This window comes from Gymnogyps californianus, chromosome 17, assembly GCF_018139145.2.
Source record: "Gymnogyps californianus isolate 813 chromosome 17, ASM1813914v2, whole genome shotgun sequence".
NCBI classification, from domain to species: domain Eukaryota; kingdom Metazoa; phylum Chordata; class Aves; order Accipitriformes; family Cathartidae; genus Gymnogyps; species Gymnogyps californianus.
Window position 1 is genome coordinate 941,624 of NC_059487.1, and position 24,078 is coordinate 965,701.

At 47.5% G+C, this 24,078-nt stretch overlaps 1 protein-coding gene across 1 annotated transcript; it reads right to left on the reverse strand.

Moving 5' to 3' along the window:
* Positions 1-3,659: 3,659 nt before the first annotated feature.
* On the reverse strand, positions 3,660-23,250 carry PIGU (phosphatidylinositol glycan anchor biosynthesis class U). The gene is made up of 12 exons (XM_050907262.1): positions 23,121-23,250; positions 21,242-21,306; positions 19,872-19,931; positions 18,813-18,875; positions 17,143-17,252; positions 15,325-15,425; positions 13,216-13,313; positions 10,315-10,469; positions 9,676-9,819; positions 8,733-8,857; positions 6,722-6,864; positions 3,660-3,817 (listed from the first exon to the last, which is right to left on the reverse strand). The coding sequence occupies exons 1-12, from the start codon at positions 23,248-23,250 to the stop codon at positions 3,704-3,706; spliced, it is 1,308 nt and encodes a 435-aa protein (XP_050763219.1). The 3' UTR covers positions 3,660-3,703.
* Between the last annotated feature and the right edge of the window lie 828 nt (positions 23,251-24,078).

Genomic DNA, 24,078 nt, shown 5'->3' on the forward strand with positions numbered 1-24,078 from the left:
TTTGGGATCAACACGCAGGTCGTGCCTGTGTTGCTTTTTGCAACACGACTGTTGCAATGGTTGTAGCAACTGCCAACACCTGCCCGGCGGACGTGGCAGCCCTTGCCCCTCGCTCTGGGAGAGGCAGCCTGGGTTGATGTCCTGCAGTCGGGTGAGCCAGGGCCCCTGGGAGAGCTGGGACTCAGCGGGGCTTGGCAGCTGCAGGAGCAGTGAACTCCTGGCCAAGGCAGCCCTCTGCCTCAGGTGCCGCTGGAGAAGCTCCTGCAAACCAGGGAGAGGCTGCGGTGCCCTGGTGTGTCCCCTTCCCACTGACGCCTCCCACCAAGATAGCCAGCATAGCCATGAACCTGTGGGCCCAACCGTAACATCCCATTTATGCCAATACAGGAGTTTCTGTATGCCCTGCACGTGGCACGACAGCCACAATGGCCTGTCCCAGGCCCTGGCCCCACTGCAGGCATTTTTGGGGGTGCTGCTCACCTCCATGGCAGGGCCCATTGCAGCCCCGTCGGTCCTGGCTGCCTGGGTGGGTGGGTCCCAGCTCCGCTGCCCCCACCAGGCTTTGATGGCAGCGGTGGCCCCAGGATGGCAGCAGGAGGTTGGGGGTTCCTGGTGCCTGGCATGGCTGGCACTTGACCACTGGCAGGACCCTGAGTGGGCCAGGAGGTCCTGGTGGCCCCAAAAGCCTCCCCTAGGACCTACCCCCTGCTCAGGAGCCAGGACGGGGCACCCAGTCCCTGCCTGAGCTGCTGTGGGGTGGCCATCCTACGTCCCTCTCCCTCTCCCTGCTCCTGCTCCTGCCCCTGCCCAGTTCCTGTCCCTGTCCCTGTCCCTGTCCCTGCCCTTGCCCTTGCCCCTGCCCCTGTCCCTGCCCCTACACTTGCTTCTGCCCCATCCCTGCCCCTGCCCTTTTCGTACCCCACCCATGCCAGTGCTTTCCTTTACCCAGCCCTTGACCCTGCTCCTGCCCCTGCCCCATCCAAGCTTCTGCCTGGCCCTTTCCGTACCCCTGCCCCTGATTCTGTCCCTGTCCCTGCCTGTCCATTGCCTGTCCCTGCCCTTGACGCTGCGCCTGCCACTGCACTGTCCCTGCATTGCCCCTGCCCCTGCCCTTGACCCTGCCCTGTTCATTTCTTTATCCCTGCTCATGCCCCTGTCCCTGCCTCTGCCCCTGCCCCTTCCCCGTTCCTGTCCCTGCCTCTGCCCTTGCCCTTTCCCTGCCCTTGCTCCTGCCCATTGCCCCTTTCCCCTTCCCCTGCCCTGTCCTTGTCCCTGCCCTTTGCCTTCTCTTGCCCCTGCCTCATCCCCTGCCCCTGCCCCTGCCCCTGCTCCTGCCCTTGCCCCTGCCCTGTCCCTGTCCCTGTTCATGCCAGTGCCCATGCCTCTGCCCCTTGCTCTTCCTCTGCCCCTGGTGCTCACGTTGTTACCTCTTCTCAGGACCACTTTTGAGTCCAACTTTGGGACCTGCTCCCCTGGGAGACCCAGATGGAGCCAGCGCCGGGGGGGTTGGTGGATGGCCGGGAGTGGGGCCCTGGGCACCGTCACAGGAACCAATTCAGCTTCTGGAGACAGAGGACGGAGCTGCTGCCCGCAGCCCCTCGGCTCAGTCCTGTCGCCTCCCATCAGCATCGTCTCCCTCCTGACGGGTGAATTATTTTCTACTTTGTGGGAAGACAGGGGCTGTAAAACGGATACCCCCAGATGATAGCCCCAGCTACACACCCTTTTATTTTCTTTTACACTGCTGTCAGGTTGAACTGTGCATAGCTGGCATTTCCTAAAACCAGAGTGGGTTTCAGCGTGGCCCAGAGATGTCTGTTTGCTTTTTGGTGTGCCCCAGGGCCACTTGTTTTCCCTCCTGACCCCTGCGTTTGCTTTCACATCCCCTCACGACCCCTCCATGTGCCTCTCGGTGCCTCCCATAGCCCCCACTCACCCTCTAGGTCCCCCCCCCCCCCCCGCATCCTCCCCCCACTCCCAAACACAGAACACACAAGAGGCATTTAAAACTTGCACAGTTTATTATGCTCCTCGACATGCCACACAGCCGGGAGCCCAGCGCAGCCCTGCCGCCGGGTGCCCCCGCCGCGGCTGGAGGCGCAGGGCTGCTGCACGGCCTGCCCCAGCCGCAGCGGCTGAGCGCGGGGGCTGAGCTGGGCTTGGATTAACAACCCCCCACCAAAGCGCTAATAGCAGTGCAGTAAGGCAAAAGTTTTAATTGTCCAGAAAGAAAGAAGAGCTGTTTACACAACTGCCCGGGCACGTCGGTCTCTCAGTTGCTATGTACCAGGCGCAGTTTGGTTTCGATGTTGTCACATTCCCAGCCCTTCGGATTTGTCTTGGGATCAGTGGGGAAGCCGGCTGCCTGCTGCCCCGACACCAGTGAGGCGGCTTTCACGCTGCGGTTACCGCTTCTCAGTGCCACCACGCAACCAGCAGAGCAGGCCGCCAGCCTGGTGGATTCACCCCGGTGGGTCATGTTCATGGGGTCAGCAGCGGCAGCAGCTCTGAAGTGAGCCGGTCTGAGCACAGACAGAGGGGAGCCATGGGGGAACCAAGGGGCAGCGCGCTAACGCAGTCCTCCGTGCACAGCCACAACATACCATCACTGTCCTTGCAAGAGGGTAACATGGGGAAGTGCATATCCCATAGCGTTAACTGGCTCTGGAACACCTGGAGCCCAACAACTCCACAACAGCGGTGGCTGAGGCTCCTGGATTTGGTCTGGGGCCTTAAAGGGGAGATTTTGACACCTCCTGGTCCCTAGCCCAGGCAGGCAGCTTGCTCATTCCACGTCCAGGCTGCTGCCCCAAGCGATCACAATGGTAAAAAGTGTGAGCCCTGCACTGCCAAGCTTTGTTACCCTACAGAAACAAGGAGCAGTGGGAGTGTATCTATCTAATCTCCACGCTAGTGTTCCTTCTTCGGCAGACCCTGTAATGCTTCTGTGCAGCTCCTCACATGAAAGTGTCTGTGTTGCTTCAGTGGGATACAGCAGTCACCCGGTACCCACCCTGCCCCTGCTTTCACCCCAATCCCAGTCCTTACTAGTGTTTGAGCGCCAAGATTATTACCTGTGGCAGCAGCTTCAGCTGTCCTCCTTCCAACAGGTCATTCATCCTTGGTCAGCCATTTGTTTCACAAGCACCCACTGTGCCTGAGCACACCTGATCTTTCCAGATCCTACAACAGCAGGAGAACCAAGAAATGGCATCTGCAGCCAGGGCTCAGGCACCAGGTACCCAGAGATTGCCTTGTGCCAAGCAGGAGCATTACTGGTCAAAGCAGTGAAGGGGAAATTTCCAGAAGCAAACATCTCCAAGAAGCAGTGAGAGCAAAGTAAACAGTTTATGGTTGAATTCTTTCTGGGCCAGAGATTCAGCCCCGGTTTTAGCTCAGACACTTTCTCCAGTTCCTGCTGGACTGCCCAGAGTTGATGGCCGAGGTCGCAGTGAAAAGCACAGCTGAGGGAAGAAGGGAGACGCGCCAACGGAGGCACTGCAGCTCCGACTTGTAGCTCTCACAGTCTCTGCACTGAGCCCACAGCTCAGGAGGGTATTCCCAGAACCTCAGCCCTTTCTTTCAGTAGGTTTCATTACCAGTCAGACCTCATTCAGGGAACCTTCCCCACCCACCCCACATATCCCAAGCTTTGCATGTTCCTTAGAGTGGTCCATGTCCCAGGGAATGGTGGGCACAATCTTTATTTCAAAACAAGCATGGCCTCTGTCCCATCTTGCCTTGTCAAATGGAGTCCGTGAGTGAGGTAGTACTCCCGCCGAAGGAAGGCATAGAAATAATCCGAGATGAGCAGGATCTGCAGAAGTGAGATGTTCAGACACATCAGTGATGCTTCAGAACAGGAATAAAAAGGGACATGTGTTTGTGATGGACCCTGACGGGGTTTAAGAAGTTCTTAGGCTGTTCATCATGCTTTGCAAGAGGAGACACTGGGATCCTGTGAACACTCCTTGTCCATTGCCTTGCAGTATTAAGCCAAGGGAGACTTAAACTAATCTATTATTTGTTGCGCTACCAGTGTGTTCTCACAGACATCTCCACCAAGGAGATGGTAGCTCCGTAAACCGGCCAACATATATGACAATGGCAGGTCCATCTGTGCCACAGCTTTACAGACCATCTCAGCCTCACCCACAGGACTCCCTCCATGCAAGCACTGTCATGCAGTTCAACCCCAATGCTGAAAGTCTCCTGCTGCTGATTGCTATTAAGCACTTTTCAATTGTGATGATTGTTTTTCAACTGCCATTGCTACTCCAAAAGGGTAAGAAGCTTGCAGGCAGCAGAAGGAATACCACAGCTCCCCAGGTCAGCCTTAGCAAACAGAAGCTTTAGCAGTTTAACAAAATAATACTTACCAGGCTAAGGGGTGAAGAGCAGAGCTGAAACGTCAAGGCTGTGGCTTCACAGTACAACGTCCAGGAGCAACACCAGATAAAAGCACTCCTTCCACCCCCATCACTTCTGCATCTCCTTCCTGCCCCTGTGCCGTCACGCCCTCTCTGTGCGGCAGCCAACCCCACGTATACGTTTGCACACTGTCTCCCTTTAAGTGACGAACAGAGCTGGCTATCCCCCCGATTTCGCCCTGCTCCAGGTCAGAGCACGCTGCCACACAGACGGATGTTGGCACTGTCCTGCGCTGCTCGGGAGATGGGCGTACCTTAGGCTGGTATTGCCACCGGCCGCGTTGTAGTGCGAAATCACAACTGAAGTTGTGATTGAAGTTGAAGCATTGCAACCGAAGTGCCAGAGAACCGCAGCGAACACGGAAACCTGACGTGGAAATCACAAGGTCCCTCCGCTCCTCAGCCCCACTTTGGTTGTACTGAGGCACCACAGCGTGACTGCTCCTTTGCCTAAAAGCACTGAGAACGCAAGAGTGGGTCTCTGGTTTTTCTAAAGCAGCCACCTCGGGCAAGCTGCCTCTGCAGGGGCAGGCTGGGCTGCTGTGAGCGCAGGCAGCGACCCGCTGCCTCCGTAGTGCCCTTCTTTGTCATTTAGCCTCTTGTAGTGCGACCCTTCCCCAGGAACGCTGACCTCCTCCATCTGGAAACAGCATCACATAACTAGAGTGGAAAACGTTTTCAGTGCCAGACCAAGCTAGCAGTTATTGTCCTGATGTCCAGATGCCACTTCATGCATCGCTTTGGCGCAGTGCCTCACCTGAAGTATGCTGCAGTGCTAAGGGGACGGAGGGAGGGAGAGTCAGGCTGTCAAGCCAGAGCCTGCTTGGGTTACTGTTAAATACAGCTCCTGCGGAGAAGGCTCAGTGGCAGGACAGGAGGACATGGAGGATTGGGTGGAGACTGAGGGAAAGAGAAACAGGGCTGCAGTCTGCCGAGGTCAGAGGACAAAGTGCGAAGGAGAACAGACAGAGAAGGGTAGAGGTGCCCAGGGAGAGTGAAAACAGCCACGCTTATTCTGTCCGCTTGTTTGGCTGAACACCATGGCTGACTACTGACATGCTATATCAATATGGTTGATTTTGCTTTTAACTAAACTTCTCTGCAGATGTCTTAATGGGAAAAGAAAGAGCTGAGGTTAGTGGGAATGAGGGCTAGCTCTTTCTCACAAGGAAAAAGCAGATATTTGCTCTGTCTGCATTTACACAGAGCACAAGACCTTGCAGGATCTGCTATGACTTTCTCAGGTAGGAAATAAAATCCTCTTCGAATATCAACACCTGCCATCTCTAATCAAAGTTTTACTATTCCTTTCATTCCATAGCAAGACATGTAGTTAGAGAGCTAACAAACCACTCCCAATTTCCTTTAAGCCCTTCTTAGTAGTATCGCTATACTCCCTCTCACCCACTCACTCATGCATGGAGTCTCTTTTTGCTTTTACAGAATGGGTGTTTGTCCCCATTTATCAAGGGGGTGGGGGATGTACAAGCAGGTGATTTTCAGTCCCTGGCAAAACTGCTCCTCTAGTTTCAGGAGAAGCAGACAAACATAAATGGCTGAGGCACATTCAAAATAAAGGCAACTTTAACATGAAATGAACATTCTGCTCACCCACACGTGAAACTGTCCCAGGGCTTAGGGACATAAGAAATAGCACAGAGAAGAGGAAGGACTTAGAAAAGGTCGTAGCAACTGTGTACATTGAATCCCATCCTCCAGGGGTGCTAAGCTCTGTTTTGCCTAAGGCCAGTGAAGGTCACGTATCTAGAACGGCCTTGAGAGCAGCAGGGAGAGGAAGCCCTGGCATGACTGGGACCCTGCACGTGCCCACAATCCTACGTTTCAGTGAGGTATAGTGCTCAGAAAAACTGGTGCCATGTCCCCGTGTACTGGCAGTTCTCATTTGCCTGTTGTCTGGCCCCACTGCTGCTGCCCCATGGTTTTCTCCATTTCCCCTCTTAGCTCACCTTCTCCATTCACGTGTGATCTTAGTCCTGCCATACCGAGATGCTTTTCCTCTGCTATCAAGCAACAGACTGTGTAACTTGCAGTACAGTCTAGCTGGATCGTTCAGCTATAGCTCAAATACTACAAGAACTCTTTCCCATTAGTGTGCCAGAGGGTGAGGACTGGGCAGGTTTCAGCTGGAGCAAGGAGAGGCAGGAAGCTGCTATGCGGGACTACACGGGATGCAAAGAGCCAGACACGTCCTGCAGAATTCACTGTTGCTGACAGGACACCGATGCAGTGACCTACCCAAAGTGCAGCCTTGTTTGCCTCGCTCTACTGACCTGCCCTATGTTGAAAGTCAACGTGATGGCATAATAAAAATTGGAGTTGGCACTTCCTGCATAAATCCATAGATGCCACAGAACGGGGAACAGGAGGGAGCAGACAATGAGCACACATGACAGGATGAAGATGTTCCGGAGGACTGCAAAAGAAAACCAAGCTGTTAAAATGATGCATTACTGAGCAGCCATGCTCACGCAACCAGCAATGGTATTTAGGGTATGTGCAGTGGAGGAGAGGCACTTGCCAACACATACTTCTCTCCAATAATGTTTCACAGTTTGCTTTAATAATTTCCTGGCTAGCTTTTATAAGAAATCCACCATATTTCCCTTTAAAATAAATACTTCTGCCTTTGCTTGAGTGTGAAATCCTCATTTGTAGCTCTTTTCTTCTAGGTCCTGCTTCCAAACACTCTTCCTCAGAGGACTTTGGCTTTTGGGTGTCTACACTACAGTAACTAGCAGTTTTGAGAAGGGCCTTTCCACCAGCATCACGATTCAGAGAGCAGAGCATGCCATTCCCTAGCCTCGTCAAGCTGATGACAAAGGAAAAAAATGAACCTGTGGGCCATAGGAAAAGAGATACTTTCTTGGGAGGTGGTAAGGAAATGAAAGCACCATAAAAGGAGGAAACTCATACAGGCCAAACGCATTGACAGATACATGACCTTGGGAGGTGCAAGTGTGGCCAGAATCCATTAGTCTGCGTGAGTATGTGTCAGATGGACAAAAACCAAGGACAACTTTGCCCAAAAGAGCTAGGAACTACTAGGCCAGAAGAGATTTTGTTTGCTGTGAACTATTTACGCCTGTCCTTTGGCAGCAGTATTATAATTCATCCTAGCACTTGTGTGGCTGCGCTTGGCTATAGCTCAGCCAATGTCCCTGAAGGTAACTGAAAGACTCCCGATCATTCTGCAGCTGAAGGGAGCTATCTGACATTTTAAGAGCATTGTCACATCCGAACCTGTTCAGACCTATCTTTTTAAACTTCTTGTTCAGGAGGTCTATTCACTCACTGTGGGGTGGGAGGATGTGACAGATGACTGTCCCTCTCACTGGTCATAGTCCCCTTATCCGCACGCTTGGAACGTGCAACTGAACTACGCTGAATCGGGATTTCTCAGAAGTACATCACCTGCTATGGCTGCGACATGCTCAGGGCTAGCCTGGGGCTTCCTGTCCTGTTTTATCACGGCTGCTTTGGCCTTAGCTTTCCTTAGTCTGAAACCAATAGAGCAGATGGTGTCCAAGCCTCTTGACTCCTGATTATGTCTCCTGACATCAGGCAGGCTAGCTGTCCATAAACACACTTGGCCTGGGTTAGAGAAGACCGCAGTAAAAGGCCCGGACAACCTGGCAGGGTTGGTCAAAGCAGTTGGTTTAAGCAAGAAACACCAGGAAAAACACAGCGCTTCCAAATCTCCCCAGTGTAGCAGGTTCTAGAGACTGAGTTTGAAAATCATCAGGAAGCTCTCTGGTGATTTAAAGAGCTAAAGAGGTTCTTTATGAAGCATTTAAGAAAAACTGGACAATTGCTTGGAGTAGTTCAGTTACTTTCACTCTAAGCAAACAAGCAGACACAAAACAAGGAACCACTGCAAGGTGCAGGATTTTAAGGCTGGGGGACTCACCAGCTGCAGGAGCAGTGTTCAAATTACACTGCCTTAAATGGGAGCGAAGCATTTGAAGGATGGATGTACTTTAAATAAGCCACATCCCTTGCACAGGACTGTAAAAGGTTCTTACAAAAAAGTTAATCTTCAGAACAACTTGGAGCGAGGGGGAAGATAAGGTACAAGTGAAAATTCCCTCCTCGACCAATTTCAACCCTAGTCCTAAAGACACATTAGAGACTGTAGCACCAGAAAAATCAAGCCTCCTGCCAGACACCCCAAGGAGGCCACAAGAGCCTGCGGACATGGGCCTGGTTTGGTTTAGTGGTGACAATTATTGGACAGGCCCTTTCCCATTCCAGATAAGGAACAATCAAACACGAAGAACTTACATCTGTAAAGGTGGCTCCAGACTGGAAGGAAGGCCATGTACAGTGCAATGTCTCCCACAGTGGGATAGGACTTGAAGATAGAAATGATTGCGATCTGGACAAACATGAAGAACACAGGGTGTTCCCTAGAAGAAAAAGACACAAAGGATAAGAGGATGCAGTAGGGTCTCTGGAAACTGGAAATAAATACCAGCAAGGGCACAAAGGTACTGTGGGATAGGCTCAGAGAGGCGCCCATACCCCTGTTCTCTCCAAACAAGGCTTAGAGTGCTGGGTGGGGTAGACTGAGCTACTCTGCAGAGCAGCACTGTTAAGGGGATGCACATCGGCTCACTGCCCTCACACAGAAACTTCGTGCCTCAACTCAACATACATTTATACAGTTGGTCATCTGGGCTGCTCTTCCCCAGCTCTGTCTTATTCACCGAAAAGCAGTCAGCACCTCCTCTCTGAAGGTTATTTGGAGAAGCCCATAGTTATCCCTCTGGTATGTCATGATGTCTGTACCCATTCCAAGTCAACAGGATAAACTCACCAAGAATCCAGGCGTGTTAACGGGTGTTTTTATCAGAAAGAAGGGTAACATTGTCAGTGCAGTCCACTAGGAACGTCCCCAAGTTTTCACTTCTTTTCTCACAACAAAGAACTTGAAGTTCCAGCCAAGAGTTCTTGCTTTCTGACTACACTGGCTTATGCTGGCAGGGAGCAGGCACCTCTATAGCCTAAATTTCTGCTCTCTCTTTTGATGCCTGTAACACATTTTGATGCCTGTAACTCACTCTATTTAAGAGGAATAAAGATTGAAACTTTGGGAAATGAGGAGGATCGGCCCTGTTAAAAAACCTATCTTTTTCAGGCTTGTAGATCCAGACATCTGACGCCAGCCTTACAAGCTTCTACTGGCCAACTGAGAGTAAAAAAACTAGCAGAGAAACATACTTACTTTAGTTTTATTGCCAAGGGAATGGTGTAGAAGAACACATTGATTTGAAACACGCATACGAAGAAAAGACTAAAGTGTTCAAACATCTCTGCAAAGAAGTACCAGAAAAGGCCAATATTGGGTGTCAGATCAGGAACGGAAAGGCTGAAATGTGAAAAGAAAAGTCAAGGTAACATTTTAAAATGGTTGTTTTTCACAGCCCTGCTTCTGTTACATCAATTAATCATTGTGTGCTACTGGACGGAGGACCTACATTTTAAATCCATGGAAGAGAAACCAAAGGGGTGAAAACCTGGAGAGAAAAGGCACTAATCCTTCCCTATGCCCCAGCACGATTTAAACCGTTCCCAAGCAGACATTTCTCCAGGTGAAAATTTCACAGCCATGGTAGCTCAACGATCAAATCCATTTCCAGTCAACTCAGTGGAAAACACCTCCTGTCTTCTCTAATTCTTGCTGTTACTTAATTCACAGAAGCTGGCTAATGCCTGCTCTCCTCCACACACTTTCTTTTCTTGCATTGCCAGTAAAATCACAGATCTGTGTCCTTAGGACAGGGAGTGGGACACCTGTGTGTGATGCACAAGAAACAACGTGGGGGGGCTAGACAGAAAAAAAAGTAAGAATCCTTATACTTACATAAACCCGTATACAGATGGGATAAAATCCCAGGAGTTGAGGAGGAAGAAGGAGAGGCAGATGATCACCACCAGGCTGCACAGGTACAGGGCTGCATACTGCATGGTGTAGAGCCAGAAGCTTTTACTTTTCAGTTTTATTGGTATGAACTGACGCTGAAAATGAAATACAAGCAGGTGGATATACCTCATCAGGTGGAAAGCCACAAGAAGGCCTGAGCGTTCAGAACATCATTTTAAATCGATGAAAGAAAGCATCAAACACTGGCACTATGGCACTGGAAGGAGCAGCTCTCAAGCACAATTTGCTTGATGTTCTTCATTCTGGCCAATTAAGTCATACACATTGCACATATTTCCAGAACTGTGCTTGAAAATACAGTAGCTAAGCTGGTCATTTCTGCTTGCAGCGAGTCAAGTCTCATGCACTCAATGTAAGATTTACACACACCTCCTCACAGCTACACTTGTATCTCAGATGTCTGCAATACTGTACTGCTGCGTGAATCCGCATCCACTGGGTGACCGAGAGCCCTGCTCCACGACCCACCACCCTGTGACGCCAGGTCTCCACCACATGGACTGGCACTCACGCTCTGCTGAAATCAGGGAGAGAGGACATCCAGGGGTTCCTAAGCACAAGGAGCCCCTCTAAAAGGTTGCCTCCTCAGACAAAGACAACTGCTGCAGTCCTGCCACTGCCACATGTCCTGACAGGTCAACCACAAGCCCTTGTGACATAACATGATGTCCTTTTTTTCGTGCGGCAGCTTGGTCCTGAGGAGACGGGGCTCGGCAGCGGCTGGGTTGGGAGGAGGGAGGCAATTTCATATAATAATAATAATAATAATAATTGTAATGAAAAGGAAGATAACAAAAAAAAAAAAAGAAGAAAAACCCCAGTGATGCACAATGCAATTGCTCACCACCCGCTGACCAATGCCCCAGCAGCAATCCGCCCCTCCTGGCCAACTCCCCCCTGTTTATATACTGGGCATGACGTTCCATGGTATGGAATATCCCTTTGGCTAGTTGGGTCAGCTGCCCTGGCCATGCTCCCTCCCAGCTTCTTGCACACCTGCTTGCTGGCAGAGCATGGGAAACTGAAAAATATCCTAAACTTAGGATAAGCGCTACTTAGCAACAACTAAAACATCAGCGTGTTATAACATTATTCTCACACTCAATCCAAAACACAGCACTGTACCAGCTACTACAAAGAGAAGTAACTCTATCCCAGCCAAAACCAGGACACATGACATATGGGTATCTGACTCCAAGAAGTCCCCTGATTGCATTTGTAAAGACAAATATACACAGAGGGTTAAACACCTTTGGGAATTGCTCAAAGTTCTGCAGCTCCAAGTCAGTGATGTAGCTTTTCCATTTGGTCCTAGGGTTTACACTGTCAGGAGATGTACAGAGAGCCAGCTCTAACTGATGTGGGCTCCGCGTAAAGCATGCTCTGTTTTCTCAGTCACAGTCTGTTTAACGCCACTTGCTGGAACAATGTAAGCAAGTTTACCAAGGACTTTTGGCAGGACAGATTGGAAAGTGCTGGAGAAAAGCTATTTGATTCTGTACAAAGAATGCAGGAAAGTTCATTTACAAATCTGGATAAAAGAACACACACTAGCATGACCCCCTTTACAAGTTGCAAATTAGGCATTCACATATCAAAGCACTTGTTGCTTGTGAACACAATGCTTGTATTTCACTGCCACTTTACTTTGACTAAAGTTAAAAAAGAACAAACAAGACCAAAATATAAAATATATAAAGTAAATGCTCCTAAAAAATATCAAACTGAAAAAGCAACACTGTGTCTGCAGCAGTTCTTGTCTTACAAAGAGTAATAATAATAAAATCTCTGGAAAAAAGTAAGAAACATTCATGTCAGATAGTCAGGGAAAGAAAATGGACTAGAACTGACTCTCCATTCTCTTTTGAAGCTCAGAGATTTGAGAATAGGCTGTCATGAACCTGTAGTTAAGATTAGCTATAAAAATCATGAGGCAGACAGGACAGAAGCAACGAAGAAAGACTGGCGAAACACTCAACAGCAGGACTTTCAGAATGGCAAAATAATAAAAATGATCACCAAGTGATCTGTGAATTGGGATAAGAGTCCTCTGCTAGCGGTCACAGCCTCACCTTGCTCCCCTATCAGAATAAGACTAGCAAATGATCAGTTTTCATTACGTGCATTATAATTTGGACTCTTGGTTAAGTCGTTGTTTACAGTATCAGCACAAGAGCTATGAGAGAGACCAGTGGGAAGCAGGCAGGCAGACTGGTGATGAATCCACTCACCAGCAAAGAGCTGCCTCAGCTTTAAACCCTACCCCTGCCTGCAGATGTGCCTACCAGCCCACTGCTGGGCTAATTTTGCCTGGAGCAGTGTCTGTCTGTTGAGGCACTGTGTACCCATGACTGATCAAGGTCAGCCCTGCTGGAATTCAGAGGTCCTGTTAATGGGGAGGGAGAAAGGACAAGGGCAGCCAGCCACTTTCACAAGCACACGCTTTTTGCCATTAAACTCCAAATCAGCATTTCCGAGTTTGAGTGATTCAAACATACAGCTCCTCATTCAAACACAGCTCAGTGATCCATGTCAGTGCAAAGGAAATTCTCCAGGTCTAAAATCCTCATTGCTATTCACATGACACAAAGAACAGCACTTATTTTGGGCAAGCTAAACACCAGCCACTTCTGTAGATGACTTTCTGCTCCCTTCTCTCTATGCACAGGCATCCCCATTAAGGCTTCAAACTTCCCACAGCTTAAGGAGAGTCACTTTTTCTGAAACTCAGGACTTGCCCGACTCCCCTCTCAATAGCTAAGGACAGTCGCTGCACAGCTACAAGAAGATGACAGGTACCAACAGTTAGAAATCATCTACCTGTAGAAGGTAAAGGAGTGCTGGAGCAAACAATGTGAGAGGGTAGAGTGACTGGTATGTTGCTAAGGCCAGGAACACAGCACTGAGGAAGGCACTACCTGCAAAGAAAAAAATATGTTCATTTGTAAGGAACATTTAATATAAATAGCCTTACAGACAGGAAACCCAAATGGGAAGAAATGGATAACCCTCTGCAGGGGCTTCACAAATGTCAGAACACCACTTCAAAGGCGTGCTAGCAGAATGTGTCCTGGAGAGTGTCCTTTTCTTAACTATATTTTGAACAGAGAATGACTCATACCAAGGTGATTCTCCCACAAGAAAGAACCACTGACTGGTTTATATCTCCTATCATTCCCACACAGAAAGAGATTCATGTAATTCAGTCTATATATAGGCCATGCTGGCTGCTGTTTATGCATGGGAATGCATTCACTTAAGTCATATCCGCATGAAACAGCTGTTATACTCATACTGGGCATGCTGGATAACCTCGTCACCAGACTGTGTCAGGGCCCTCAGCAAAGCTCTATAAAAGAGAGCAAGCGAAAGTCTGCAGCTGAAGGAATGAAGTGGCATTAGCCCTACTTTACAGATACCAAAATGGAGGCATAGAAAGGATTAGCACAGCTTTTCCAAGTGGTCTTAAAAATATGAATGCCTTTATTGAGGAACCTTATTTGAGGTGTCTCAGGTTGAGCTCACCGCTGAGTACTCACACTGCCCAACTACCAACACCAGAAATCAAGTCCAAAAGGTCCCACATTAAACCATAAAAATACAAGCACCCAGTGCAGTAGCCTGGTTATCGCTTTCAGTCTTATGTCACTTGATGGAAGTCATCTGTAAAAATACAGCTTAGACAGCAAGAATCCTGACTCAGTGCATTGGAGTAATTGTCAGCCTACTGACATCAAACACTCGGTAAGCTTCTCTCTGCTTCCACTTTTGAAAGAGAAAATATAGGGTTACCTGGTGATGAGCCTTCTCCATTCTTCAACGACACTCTCCTAGACAGAAACCTCCCTATCCTCTATTTTGTCGAGTGTTCAATTCTGCACAGATCGAAAGAACTGGTACCCAGAAATCAGTCATAATCCGATATCCTCTCTTTGCCCACTTTAAAACCTAGAGGCTGCCACACTCCCAGCCAGGGAGAAAACACAGGGGACAGCCACTACAGTTTTGTCTATGACTGAACTATTCGTCTTATGGTATCAGTGAACAGTTGAAAATCAGTTTAACTAAACGGATCCCGCTCGTTTGCCTTTGCAAATGCTTTTAAATCAAAACCCCTCCTGCCTCAATTAGTCAATAATTGGAGGAAAACTTTCTTTTGGAAACACTAATAAAAACAATCTATATCAGCTTTCTTTGCAATGTCTGGGTCTGGGCACTGCTGGAGACAAGAGATCAGACTGACCTTTCCTCTGATCTAGCAGAGAACTCCTAAAACTTATGTGACTAGTACAAATCACATATGCTAAAAGACTTTAGCACTGGGGAGTCATAAAAGAAACAGAAACCTGATATTATGCACAAAATGAATGAAACAGCTGTTCTGTCATAATCTATTCAACTGTGCCAGCATCGGTCTTTGGTTCCTGTTTCTGCTTCCCCAAAGCTCAATTTGGTAACTTCAAACCAAGTTTACAACTATGAGTGAAATCCAAATAATAGCTGCAGGCAACTGCTTGCTTTTGAATAAACGTTCAAAGATACACTCTGAAAATAAACTGTATACAACACTTTAAGTGCATATTCATGTACAAAAGAAAGAGCAGCAGAGCATTATGTCCTCCTACACACAGACACGCATTTCTTCATAACCAGAAAACTATTTGAAGTCATCCAGGAAAAGGAGTCAGTTTTTAGAGATGAAACTCCTAGGTACATTGAGGTGAAAGTAAGTTTTGACTTGACTATAAAGTCTCCTGATCTCGTGATTTCAGGTAGAGCTTTGACCTTGCTCCAGTCCCATTTCTGCTGTGTTTCACTGAGATCTTTGTAGCAATCATATCTGTAAAGTTCCACCTTGATTTAATTTCTGCTACTTTTCTAATCTTTATAGAAAGTCATAAAGAACCATTTTTTTCTTCATTGCGTTACCTTTTATTGTAGCTAAAATGAAGAATGCAACGACAGTATTGTTGATGGCGCAGGTGGACTTTGCCACACAAGACATCACAGTGTAGGGGTTTAACAGATAGCTGAAAAAGATCAAAGCTCGAGTTACATTCAAAGGAGATAGCATTTAATTAAAGAGATGTTCAAAGGAAAAACAGATGCACTTTGCCATTTCTTTTCGTTTATTTACATTTGATGGGATCCTCTCATCATCAAATTAACTCAGCTGAACAGGTTCTTCAGTCTGGAGCAAAAACCAGATCTTTGGATTGTAGCCTTGGACACAGTGGCCACAGGGAACACACTGGAGAAAAGGAGACAGTTGGGAAGATGTCTAAAATGCAAGTTCTATCCTAGAAAATGACTACCAAAAATGTTTCTTGCTTTGCAGAAACATTGTGCATTTATTCAGTCAGACCTAGGACTATTGAGTCCAAAGTAAACTCTTTCTGCTACTCACATCTACTGGCTCTGAAGAATTAATAAAAATAAGAAGATAGCAAGATGGAAACAAATCCTGAGACATTAGCAGCTTTTCCCCGAACCCAGCTGCACCTGCGCACTCCTGCTATGACAGAGCAATCATTTATGTCCACCATGGCATGACCTGAGCACAAAACCTGCCAGCTATGAAAATCTGGCATATTTTAATTGGAATTATGGAAAGACAGCAAACTCTGAACACCTTTACCTTCCAGAATGCAGCCACACTTTAGTTAGTAAGGATGCCAGCTCCTTTTGGAAATGAGAATTACAGTAATCTCATTTAACTAGGTTCAAAGCACAGAAAAATGTTTGGAAGGATTACCAATACAATAAGCAAGAAAATGTACCGATCAGCCTTGCTAATAACTAAATCAATCATCAGATTGAGTAGACAGGGCTGATGATTTCCTAATCATCTCTTTACATTTTTCCTACTACTCTTGAGTCCCAGTCTGCCTTTTTCTGTGTTTCCAGAGAGACAGCCTACAGCAGCATAGGTACAATTTAAGGCCAACTTCGCTGTGGTAATGTGCAACAATGTTAAATACAAAACAGTCTGCAATTTACCAACTCTACCTTTCTTGCCCTGAGGAATTTACCATTTTACAACATTCATACGAAAATAAGAAAAAATAACAACTTATCTAATGGAAAACTCTCTCTGACAGAGAATAATTCAGATAATAATTTATTCATGTCAAAATCCCAATGAAAAAAAAATTCTTTGACATTAAATACATTGCTTGTATGTTATTTTTTTTAGTTGAAACTTTCTGAAATAAAAAAAATGTTTAGTATACAGAGGAACACCAAGACATGACATTATTAAGATGACAACCTGAAAATGTCTTTGAATCGTTATAAGCAATTCTGGGATATTCAAGTTGTGATACTCAGCAAACATTTTGTCTAACTGCTCAAAAACTCTCCTAACTTTTCTGAAAAGACACCTGAGACATTTGGGAGGCACAGAATCAATTTTGATAACATTAGCACACAGTCAAAATAAACGGGAATATGATCTGTGCAGACACAACATTCTTGCTACCAAATTAATGACCTTATGCTGTTGAGCCTGTCTTAGAGGGCCTGAGTGAATTTACTTGTTGGCAACAAACATTTGGAAAAGCATCTGCTTTTCACTTTCAAACCGAGTATTCAGGGCTGGGGGGATTTTTACATACAACAGGAAATTCAGAATTTCGGGGGCGGGAATTTTCAACAAATGTTGAAGCCCCAAATCAGACAAATAAAACCCAAAGGGAGCTGAGGAACCAAAGCAGCCTACTGCAGCCTACAAGAAGCAATACTTACAATAGTGCTACCTTGAGGGGGATGTAGTGCATTTCCATGGGCGTCTGGATGAGTTCAGCCACATCTGGTGCATATTTATCCAGTTCTATTAGGAGCTTTTGCTTTTTGAACTGAACAAGGGAGAATGACCAAAGACTGTCAGATGAGGGAAGTCATTATTTCTTATTACTCAGGATTTCCATTACTGTAGAACAATATGAGCCCCAGGCATGAGCCAAAACTCATGTTATGTGAGGTGTTGTACAAACAGAACAAAACCCCTTCTCTTTTCCCAAATACTTAACAACTGAAGTGGAAGTCAGGAGAAAGCAGATAATCTCTACTTATTTGAACTTCCTTAATTACCTGTGTCTAGCTCTTGACACAGCTGACAGTGAATTCACCACACCAGAGTTCAATACTTTCAATCTTCCTAAAGCCTGTCTGGATCTCCAATGAAAAGCTGACTATAAATTCACTGTTCAACATACAAGCCCCTGAGAAACCAAGTCACAGAAGTACGCAGTCTTTGTTATTTTTAAGATGGATACCTCTATGCCAAATCTCCTTGAGGGACCCTAAATCTCTCCCTCTAATCTATCTTGTTCTATGACGCTCTCTATGGAGACAAAAGAGAAATCTGAATTATGAACCTACTGAACTATGTTATGGTGAGACAGAAGGAGAGAGATGCTGGCAATAAATTCTCAACGAGCAAAGTAACTCACAAGCAGGATTTTTACATGTCTGCAGTTATATCATGAGTTACTTCTTCAACCTCAAAGTCAGAGGACAAGGAGCAAGCACGTAGCCGGATGTGAGACCACGCAGATGCTGTAGAAAATGCAGCCTCCCTGTTCATGCTGATACTGAATCACTGCTCCTCTAGGATCGCAGAGAGCACAGCACTGCTTACACAAAATGTTCTTTGAGCTACTTATGAGAGACAGCTGGGAGAAATCACTCATGTCCACATACATGTACTTGTAATTTGAAGGGAACAATTAATATTTGGTGTCAGACTTTCACCTTACTCACTCGAATGATTTACGTCACCTCAGCATCCTTGGAAAGTTTTATTCCTTCCTTTACACATTTCCAGTCTGTGTATTAACTCATGCTGTGTGCAAACACAAACCCTGTTCAAGGTAAAACATTCCAGGCTCTAGTTACAAAATGTACAGAAGATGGTAGCAGGAGCAGAGGTGAGAAAAGGGAGTGCTCAAGTCTTGCCAAATCCATAGTCCAGTAATTAAATTCTGCATATTGCAAACTGCCACAACAACTGAAGGTGAGTTTTCAGTACATGTTCTAAAATCTCATATCTCCTCTTGTGTACTGTGACCCTAGACTTGTCTGCATTTCATTGGCTATTGCATTCTCACAGATTTCTCAAATTCTTTATACTCCTTTCAGATCAAAGAATCTACACTGCTGTGATCACCATTCAAGTGCAGTGTGGTAGCTACAGACACTAATTTGTTTCATACTGTAATACTGCCACAACAAAACTTAAAGTACCTCAGTTGTTTACCGCATTCAGTCCCCATGTTTATTATCATCCAGATATCATCAGATTTACTGCAACAAGGACTGGTTGATACTGCATCCTCTGGCATGTGTTTTTTTTGGTACAAGACAATTACACTTGCTGGGAGAAGAGGACCAGCAACACTGGCAAGTCAGCTTACCACAACTTTGTTGAAGTCCTGGATAGCCAAGTAAAGGGCAACAGCAGTTAGCACATCAGTTATCTAAAAAAGCAAGGCACAGACAGACTGACCGTAAGCAAATGGACATAAACAAATGGAGAAAAAGATACTGGACAGTACTGCAATGCTGAATAAGGACTCTGATCTGACTCAGCTTGTGAGAAGAAAAAAACAAGCTTTAAAAACACTAGATTGCTGATTTGTACACTGTGCTCACACACCACCGCTTAACCTTGAAGCCACGAGCTCTATCAAAGATGTTAATATTTACAAAACAAGAGAATGGGGAATTAAGGGGACAGAAATTGTTCATGGAAAGAAGTATGCAAGGGTAACAGAGAGAATCACTGGTCTAATCAGAGCACAGGCAACACTGGGGCAGTACCCAGCTGGCTAAACCCACCTGTCCATTAATCCAGCATGACAGTGCCTTGAGCTGTCCCAACCTTAGCAGGCAGCAGTACAGTCATCTGAACAACCAGCACAAGCACAACGCAGATGGCTGTCAGCTCTGCATGAGGCCTGCCCAGCAGGGATCTGCGGAGAGAGGCTCCACCAGGTGGCATGTGCAGCCAGCTATATGATTTCTGTCCTTCCGAATTATGCAGAACTCGGAGAATAGTTTACAAGAGAGATTTGGAGGACAAACCCGTTCGTGCTCTCTTTGCAGGCCTGGGGTTTGGCAGCGGGTTTTAGCGAGAAACACTGCAGTGCAGGGATTAGGCTGGGGGGACAAAATATTCTGACCTGTCAGAGGTAACCTTTGAAATGTGAAACCAAATGCCAACTTCCTATCCCTCTGTGGGGATACTTATCTAACCAAGAACTCAAAAAAAGAAGGAATATGTACAACAAGGGAAAAGCCCGAACATGGATTTGTACAGGCAAAGCTGCCTTTCTAATTAAACTGTGAGCTCAGCAGGAATCTGAACCACAGGGAGGCTGAAGGTCCCTGATTCTTGCAGGACTGAAAGGGAAGTCATACTCAGCATTTCACAGAATGGAACCTTTCAAGAGGAGCTTTCCAGGAGCACTTACCATGAACACCAATTCAGCGTATTCAATCAGGAAGTGAAAGAGATATATTATCAGCGGAGTCTAAAAGAGAGCAGAAGGGAAACCCATGTCAAATACTGTCCAGATAAAACAACAGGCAATTTGATGAGAAAAATGGAGTAGTACTATGAGAGACTACGAAAGGTAATTTTCCTTAGCCTCTTCTACAACGCTGTTACTTCAGAGTAAAGTGATTAATCAAAGCACACTTACTGGTCTTTTTCCTTGCAAAGTTCTCAATACACTTTATAAAAGACACCATCAACTTTGAAAATTCTATTCCAACTTTTCAATTCTACTAGTATAGCAGTAGAGTTACAGTAGAAAGCATATAAAGAACAGCTTTAGAAAATAATTTTTTCTAGAGAGTCTATTCTTTCAGGTTGTTTGCAGGTACTTTTGAAAGTATTTCCTACATAGCTGGTCTCACTGTTTAGCCTGTTGTTTAGATGAGTCTTAAAAAGCAAAAAGAAGAAAGCATGTTAAAAACATAAAGCAGTAGGACTACAGTCCTATCATCCTCTTACTCCCACAGCTTTTCCCTTCTAGGGTAAGAGGAAGAGCATGTTTCTGAATTATTCCTATGACAGAAAAGCTTAATCTGGAAGTACTATATTTACATTGTGTAAATTCAGTCTTCCCTGTGAGAAAATACATTTCTTTTGAAATACTTTTAAAATAATGTGATGGTATAAATAAGCATGGGAAAGTATTCAGAGCCTGGGAGAAAACTGTGTTTGAAGAAGGAGAATTTATTGAAGAGAAACAAGTTTTCAGAGGTATACAAAATATCTGCCTCACTCCTAGGTGACACTATGTATGCGTGTACCTTCCTGTCAGTAAGACCACTCAAGGGCAGAAAACCCCACAGGTGCTTAAGTGTTTGGAGGAACAAGGTGTTTTCAAGATGAGGAATAAATGTACTGCATGCTTGTGCTAACGATAATATTTCTGGAAATGCAGAAACTCAAGATGCTGCTATCTAGTAAAGCTGTATTCAGACTCACAATGACACTGTCTCTCCCTGCTCCGGCTTCTGCTGACAGAAACATCTGGATGTGAACAGAGTATTTTACTTATTACGGATTTCCCCTATTTCAGACTCTCCTTATGCAGTAACAAATATTACAATGTCTATCATCTGCACAGCAATGAGTTATTCTGTGATGAACTGTATTTCCTCATTGTGCTAGTCACTACGTATACAACTATTGCACAGACAACTACACGACTCCAAGTTCTCGGAAGTCTTTGGGACAAGACAGGTCCCCAGCCTTTGCCAGTCCATGAGCAGTAAGACTAAGAAATGTGCCACTTGAATATCACGTTTAAAACGAAGCATGCATACCGACCTCATGAAAAATAGCTCCAGAATATGGCGAGACCCCTAAATCCAGCAGAGCTAATCCTTCGACCACTGAAACATACAAAACGCCTGCATTAGAATCCTGTAATACGGGAAGAGAAAGATCTCATGATGGTAAAACTGTAGTTTTTAAAACACCCACACTTGTAAGAATCTTGCATCGAATCGCCATCTGAATGGGTGATATAAAATCTCACAAAGCCAACAACCAGCTAAAATTGATTGCTTCCTTACTTCTGCCATGCAAATTTCTTTAGTAACTGAATGGTCAGTTGTAATCTATTTATTTGTCTCAGCTAAAAATGTCATAGCTGAAATGTTTTTCACTTAACTATATATAAATCACATGAATGATATTTACTGATTTTAAGCCACCTATTACGTGATACATGGTGCCCATGCTGGAGAAATACTTAAGTCTAAGAGGACAAATCACAACATAATATAGAATTTGAACTATTTTGCCTAATTAGATGTAGAGAGACCTGAAACATCCAAAGCCACAAGAAAAAAGCAGAAATGAATACATATTACCAGGCAAAGCTAAAAGCTTTATCCGTTGTTGAAACTTCCTGACATTTTGCAGCCTTAATTCAGATCCTTTGCAATCATGTAATCACAGCTTGCACTGCAATGCATGCACACATTTTTCCATAGGATCTCCACCTTACTGAGCACAAAGGTTCCCTGGGGACTGAGCAGCGTATGCAGTGAAAGCAGCTATGGGAAATGGGTCCATTTGTTCAGAGGGAAACGAGGCAGGAGACTGCAGGAAGCAACAAGAGGTTCTCAGTTCAGCGAGATACTGGAGAAGTAGATTCTGTCTCTGCCACAAAGTTCCCATATGATGACAGCCCAGACTTCAAGGTGATCCTAATTGTGCTCCTTACTATCTAGATGCCTACCTTGATGCTCTAAGGTAAGATTTAGAAAGCATCCATTGCTGCAAGGGAATTTCTGGGAGCTGTATTTTGAAACTACGAAGTGTGAAGTGCTACACACTGTGGAGCAGAGGCCTCAGGTCATCCAATGCGTTCATGCTTTTGACCTTTATTACTCTGTGTCACTGCTTTCCACCCCAAAACTGCAGACAATTTTACCTGCGTAATAACTGGATATTATTTTCCCACAGGGCTGGGAAATTTAATTTTAAAATAAATTAAGGTTCCTAACGGGCTCAGATGCTATAGAGGTGAATGCCATGGAAAAGCTGTGATTAAACTGTACCTCAGTCTTCAGAAGAGAATTTGAATCATGTTGGTAACAACGTGTGGGGCCACAAACTGAACAAGGAAAATGAAACGGTGAATAGCTCTGCCCGAACTGGGAACCATGCAGTCGCGTTCACACCACGAGGCAGTGCTTGTGCAGCTACAGCGTAATGAAAGCGACTCAATCAAGGCTGCTGAAACCACATATTCAGTGCCAGATTTTGTCATTCTTCCATTTTACGTACATCTGTGGCACAATCCGTTTGTACAAGTGCAACCAGGCCAGCTGCACACAACGCCTAAACCCCAGTCCTCCTGCCGTCGGTCCCCTGTCCCTCCCGTCCCCTTGCAGCTGCCGAACACTCGCTCTTCCCTCGGGGACAACTGCCGCGGACCATTTCATGCAGCTTTTCATCGGGCCCGGGAGCGGAGAGGCACGTCCCCAGCCCCGGGACCGCAGCCCGGCCCCTCTCCCCGCGGGGCCGTACCCCAGCCTGGCGCCGGGCCGGGGACAGGCCCCTGCCCGCCTGCAACTGCGCCCCCGGCGCCCGGGCGGCCGCCGCCCCCGGCCCCCTCACCGCCACCCCCGCGGGCCTCGGCCCATTCAGCCGCGCCGGGGGAGCGGTGCACCGGCCCGGGCTCGCCGGGCCTCACCTCGCTTCCAGGCGTTTAACGGGGACGCCACCTCGACCCGCTCGGAGATGAAGGCGGCGAGGCTGGAGCGGTAGAGCACGGCCCGGACCGTCACGGCCACCAGGACCACCAGCACCAAGGGAGCCGCCATCCTCGCGGGCACACACCGGCTGCCGCCGGCTGTAGTTCCCGGGCGGCGCCGGAGAACGCGGCGCCAATGCACCGGCCCGGCCGGGAAGACTACATGTCCCAGGAGGCCCCGCGCCGCGCCGCCCCACCGCTTCCCGACCCCGCTTGAGAGCTACGGCGAGCGCGGCGGGGCGAACTTAGCCGGAGCGCGAAGGCTGCCTCCCCTGGCCCGCCTGGCGAGGGCGGGAGCGGCCGGGCCGGGGAGGACCGGGCCCGGCTGGAGCGGGGCCGGGGACACCCGCTCTGGCGGGGCGGCCGGGCCCGGGGCGGGGGTCCCGCTTTCCACCCCCCGAGCTGCCCCTTTCCAGTCAGCTTTGCTGTCCTTCGCCGGCCGGTGCCGCCTGCGCCGGCAGAGCCCGGGCACGGGGCCTGTCCCAGCGCCTCGCGGGGCCGGGCCGCTCCGTCGGTCCGGTCAGGGCCCTCCGCTTTCCACTTCGGCACGTCGCCTCTCATCCTCCCGCCTCTGTGGAGAGCCTGGCTCCGTCTCCTCGCTGGCCTTCCCGCGGGCGGCTGTGCTGCCCCACGAAGCCATCTTGTGTCCTGCAGGGAGCAGGCCCTGGTGCCTCGGCCTCTCCTCGGAGCCGGTGCTCCAGCACCTGAGCGTCATGGCGGCCTTGCGCTGAGCTCGAGCAGGACTGCTGCAAGAGATTCCTCCTCCTCAGCTGCAGGACACTGCATGTGTCCTTCTCGAGTTTCAGCAGGCTCCTCTTGGCCCATTTCTCCAGCCTGTGAAGGTGAGGTGCCTCTGGATGGCAGCTCTACCCCCGAGCATGAGCTACTCACACGTCGC